General features: G+C 33.8%; 1 protein-coding gene across 1 annotated transcript in view; it reads right to left on the bottom strand.

The window, feature by feature from the left end:
- Positions 1-5860, bottom strand: part of DYNC2H1 (dynein cytoplasmic 2 heavy chain 1) — a 202261-nt gene that overhangs the window by 33004 nt on the left and 163397 nt on the right. Inside the window, exon 84 of the mRNA XM_009274630.1 lies at positions 1915-2124. Coding sequence (XP_009272905.1) covers positions 1915-2124 — 210 coding nt within the window. The remainder of the gene's footprint in view (positions 1-1914; positions 2125-5860) is intronic.

A 5860-nucleotide genomic window follows, 5' to 3' on the forward strand; every position in this document is an offset into this window, starting at 1 on the left:
GTTTCCCAGAGAGGTGGTGGATGCCCCATCCCTGGCAACATTCCAGGTCAGGTTGGAGGGGGCTCTGAGTGACCTGATCTAGTTGAAGATGTCCCTGCCCAGGGCAGGGGGGTTGGACTAGATGACCTTTAGAGGTCCCTTCCAACCCAAACTATTCTATGATTCTATGATTCTATGTTGCTAATATATCACTCTAAATTAATCTAAGTTTAAAGTAATAGCTTAGCTAATTGTTAGTATGGAAGCATATTTCAGATGTACACTAACATCAATTTTGCATAAATAAGGCACATTGCTGAAACCATTAGAAGTCATACATTCATTGAGTTTTACATTTCTGTTGGTAATCTAGCAGCTTCTTCAGGTGCTATAATCTTAAAAGAACTACAATCTTGGTGCTTTCAAAATATAAGTTTTTAAAAATAATCCTTTGTTGCATAATGCATGACCACACTAAAATAAAAAAGAACAGTGTACAGAAAATACATGAAACAAATCACTTTAAGATGATAAATATGGTGAGGTTTAGCTGCCATGCCAAGAGTGTAGCATTAGCTTCTCTGGAGGGCTGCTGAAAAGATTGCTTTATGGTCACAATCCAATAAAGTGATCTGTGTCAAGGTAAGTGGGTAAGTAAGCAGAAGAAATGCCAAAACCACTTTGTTCAATGTATCAGGAAGCACTGAACTGATGTTTGTGAGAGATAAAAATGCATAGAATCTTTAAGTACATTTTTGTGACAGTGATCAGCTTCATAGCTCCTGCAGCTTCCAATTTGAGTGCAGCTTAAGCACACAAGCAAGCCATACTCTTTTGCTCAGTAACAAGAAATACAACTATAAATACTAAAAAATGGCCATTACATGTATCATTTGCATTCACTATGACTTGTACTTAGCACCAATTTCTACCACACAGACAAAACGTGTTTAAAAACACAATGAGATTGCTAGCATGAAAATGTTAATTTATTCTAATTGTACTGCAATTTTGCTAACAAATGCTGTCTTGTGAATCTGAAAAGACAAAGAATTTAATTATTGTTTTAATTAGAAATTTGATAGATCAATAAATGCATAACAATCTTTTTAACAGTACTTGATCCTCACATGAAGATAGATAAGATGTTGATAGGAATTATTGTTCATTGTAGGGCCAATCTCAATATCTATGCATTAGCATCAACACAATTTATCAGTTGCTGCAGGTGAAACAAAACCACGGAGTTTCACGTCAATGTTTGACTATCTTTGGAATCCAATTATCTAGCTATTAATGACAGACCATGTAAATTTGCAGTCACTAATTGTACTAGTTTATAAACATGCCCAGTTTGATGCCAGAAAACATGGAAAAAGTACATGTACAGATTTTACTTGCTTTTCTTGTATATCAAGAATATAAGGTGAGATGATAGGTCGATATGATAGGTACAGCTTGTCTGTTGTGATATGGCAATAATCCATAATGAATAAATGTAGAGAGCGAATTGTGATTACAACTGCAGTAAAACTTAAATTTTAAGAAACTGTAAAAATTAAGAAAAGGGACAGATTTACATGTTCTACTGGCTAATGTATTTGACTTATCTAGTATAATTTGATATTTGAAATGGAAATACTGTTCCACAACGTCTAATCTTATCGGATTTGTCCTCAAGAGAAAGCTTGATGAAAGTATAATATAGTCAGAAGCTTCTGCAAGTACTTGAAGCAACATTTTTCTGGGTTTTCATTCCAGAAAAAACATGAGGGTTTTTTAGAGTCATTACCAATAAAAGAACTCCATTTTAGAGACTCTATCAACAGAAGAACTTAGAGCAAATAGTGACATGAAAATATGTATCAGAATTTTGTTCAGTTTCCTTGGTTTTTTTCATTGCTTATAATGTAAATTCATGACAAAATGACTTACCTTCTGATTTAGCAGAGCGCTTGCTAGCCTTTGTACTTCAGAACTCAGTAATGAGGTACCTCTGATAACTTTACTTAAAGAAGCAAGTGACTGATGGACACTTTGCAGAAGGCGAATGGCATTGAATTGTTCCAGAGTAATGAATGATAAGATTGGAGATCCTTGTTGCTCCACAGGAGGAGACACCTTCTGATGAATCAGGTTAGAATTCTAAAAAAGAACACGTGATGTCCAGTTAATAAACTCAGGGAAACTATTATGTTATACAACACATTCTTTGTTTAATTCATAATACTTCATATGACCTTGTTAGCTTTGAAGTAATTCAGATATCCTCCCTTTTCTGACACTGGATTAAAACTATAATGATTCTTTCAGTATTGTCCGTGAGATGTTCAACAAAGGTAACACTCTTCTGAGACAACTCTGTCTACCCAATTGCTTCAAAAGTACTGGAATTTCTGAAAAATCTTCACTTAGCTGAATCACTGTTTTTAGTATTTGTGTTAATGTGTCAATATAAAAAGCAGTAGTGTACTCAGCATAACAAGATTGTATTGGATACTATAAACCATGCTGTCAGATATAGCTCTTGCTTTGATAAGACTAGTTCAACCTGGAAGCAAATTAAATACAAATAAATAATAAATACAAAATAAATATAATATTATGTGTAACTCAGACTCTGAGAGGTACTGCTGCTTTCATATTGACATTTTTATAACTTACTTCCATTCCATTACAGCCACTGAAAATCCAAATTTATTTAATAATTTCAAGAGATGGTATCATTTTGCAAATCTTAATTCATATGCAGCTTATTACATAAATATATTTTAGCATGTGTTCTGAATCTGTCAACCTGACATGTGACAAGATGCTGCACTGAATTCCAGTTATGGAATTTAAACCTTTATTGGAAAATTCTACAAGTCACAAATGCAGAAAGAAAACCCTAGCCTTTGGGAAAAAAATGTTTTCCTATTTCAATTTCTATTAATTTATTAAAGGTAAAATCAGATTTTTCTTTCTCTGAAGTATCTCTTAAAATAACAAATAGTTTTCACTTTTTTTCAGATTAAATAAACTTCTGAATTGTCACATGGCATCTTGCTTTCCAGAACACACAGGATGTCTGCCTCCGTAATCATTCCCAGGCACTGTAAGTTTGTCAGAACTTTCACGTGTTTTTCATTTCAAGCTTATACTGCACTCAACTACCAAGCAAAAATATGAGAGAAGGTAAGTGAAAGAGTAATACAGATATTTTGGTTTATTACTGACAGAAAAATGAAGGATAAGGTCTTCCCTCCCTACATTATTAAAAAGGTATACAACAAAATTACTGTTCAAAGTGTAAGAAACATACAGTATTTAGAACTGTTATGTTTTGTATTTTGTCTTTGCATGCATCCTGAAATCACAGTACCAGTTTCACTTCAATTTTTCTGAGACCATAGTTCGTTGAGTATATAAAAATGTAACGTAAAACTAGCACAAGCTAGTTAATAATTTCTTATTGGAGTATTTGATTGCACAAAAAAGGAAGAACAAAGACATTGCAACTTGCAGGCTTTGCTCAGTCTTTCACATATACTGTCTTAATTCACGAAAAACTTTCTGAAAGAGAAGGCCTCTAAGTTCCTCAATACTGCCCTTTACATAAGTCTCCTATGAATTGCATATTCGTTTCATCACTCTTTTTAATGCTTTCTCTTGAAAATTTGTTAAAACAACCCATCTGCCATTTTTATAGGAAAATTAAACATGAATACCGATATCAGCTTATACATTTAATGTTCTATTACATTCCCTTAAAATCCATTATGTATATAACTCACATCAGCTTTAAAAATATCCTCATGACCTGCTTGGGAATTAAGATGAAGAACTGCTGAAGTACTGAGTGCTTTTCCTAATCATAAGAAACTGAAGATAGGTTCTTAATCTTTAACATTAAATACTATATTATGCCACCAATACTAAATTAGGTGTATTTTGAGACTTTGATCATTTTCCCACTTCCACTTCTGTACTTGTTACTATCTCAGTACAATATAAGACTTCATGTAGTCTCACCTAAGCTGCTCTAGAGCTTTTCTTCATTACCATCCTAAACTCAAGCTTTTTCAAACTCCAATACATTCTGAAAATTGTCCCCTCAGAAATGTAACAAATATAATGAAAATAAACTCATATACCTCCACTAGTTCTGCATGTGATTCAAAATTCAATTTTGGTGGTGGTGGTGGGTTTTAGAAACTTCCATTGACCTTTTGATGTACTTATTCTGCCTCCTCCCTTGAGTCTCTCTGCCTGTTCTTTTAGATATTAGCCTTTCACTGTTTATTACACAAATTTTTCATTGTTGAAAATACAAGAAAGAATGACCTTATATTTCTGCTTCACTGATTTTCCTTGGTGAAAAAAACATTGTTCTTTTGTTAAAGCTGAGGTTCCTAATGTTTTAGATAAAAGAGCAACAAGGCACTAATTTTCAAAACTACTTTTGCAATTTTCTTGCAGCATTATGCAACTTTATGAAAATTATTAGTTAGCCTTCAATTTACAAACAAAACAAAAGATAAGGCAGAACACAACATGACAGCTTATGATCATATATTCAGCAAAAATAATTTTGAAGCAGTTGCTTCCAAATTTTTATTATGGGTGGGCCTTCTAACTTTCATGGAGGTACTAAAGGGTTTCCCTGAAACAAGGCAGAAAATGCATCCACCTTACAACAAAAATTTAGCACTGATTCCTTGTCTCTCTCTATTCATGACAGATAGCCATTTGGACATGATGAAACACTTATGCAGCCCCATTGCGTCCTGATATTTTTGTGCTTCTCTGAAAACTATCATATGATGGGCAACGCCTGAGTTCCGTTGGACAATGATTTCCAAATGATCCAGTTATGTGACAATGAAGTGCTTATATAGGTCCTGATCTACACCCTGTCATGGCAGAAGGCTATGTGGGAAGAGAACGGACACCAGGACACAGGCTGGTTGAATTACTCTGATGGCCCAGCCCTGGCCAACAGGCTGTAGTGGGCCATGCTTCCACATTAAGGAAGTTTTTCTTTAAATTGTGTAACATTTGTTTGACAAGTTATTCAGTGATTTATTTCTTTCAGTAAACAGTCTTTTGTGCAAACTTATACTAAGCATCTGAGTATCTGGGTTTTTCATCATGAGAGTTTAATTAATGTGATTAGTGTTAAGTTGTTATTAAATCATGCTGAAAGGCACTGCAGAAGCAGTTTTAGGACAGTATTCATTACAAGGGTGTTTTCTAATGGCAAGAATTAAAACGTGTGTTTTCAAATGAAGCTGATATAGATGAAAATGCCAAGACATTCTGTATTAGTCCAGAACAGCTAAAGAGAAAGAGGAAGTTTGCTTGTGTAACTTTCAACAAAGGAATGCACTGATTTGAACCAGATTTTAAGTATCTATTTCATTTGAAGTAAAATTCAATGAAAAATTCCAGAGTCTGCATTCTGGCTGGACTAATAAACCATGGATGAAGGAGAGGCTGTTTCCATAATTCTATTGTTATGGATAGAAAAAGAATAATAAAATCCCCAGCTACACAATTTCAGAATGTCTGAATAATTGGTAATAATATTTAAAAGCGCTTTGCAAAATGTATGCCACTGAGAGGAAAAATGAGACATGCAAATTTCCAGAAATATTTCTGAAAAAGTAACAACATAGAAGTCCTCAGTACTGTAGTAATATATAAGAATTATTTCCCATTTCAAAATGTCTAAAATTAAAAAGCTAAAATTTCCAATGTATATCTGCCATTTTTGCTGTTTGGCCACAAAGACTATGATAGCTCTGAAAACTGAGCACAAAGGACTACTATTCACAGAATCACAAAACAGTTGAGGTTGGAAGGAACCTCTGGAGATTAGAATCATAGAATCATAGAA

The sequence above is a fragment of the Aptenodytes forsteri genome, unplaced genomic scaffold (assembly GCF_000699145.1).
Source record: "Aptenodytes forsteri isolate BGI_AS27 unplaced genomic scaffold, ASM69914v1 Scaffold352, whole genome shotgun sequence".
NCBI classification, from domain to species: Eukaryota; Metazoa; Chordata; class Aves; order Sphenisciformes; family Spheniscidae; genus Aptenodytes; species Aptenodytes forsteri.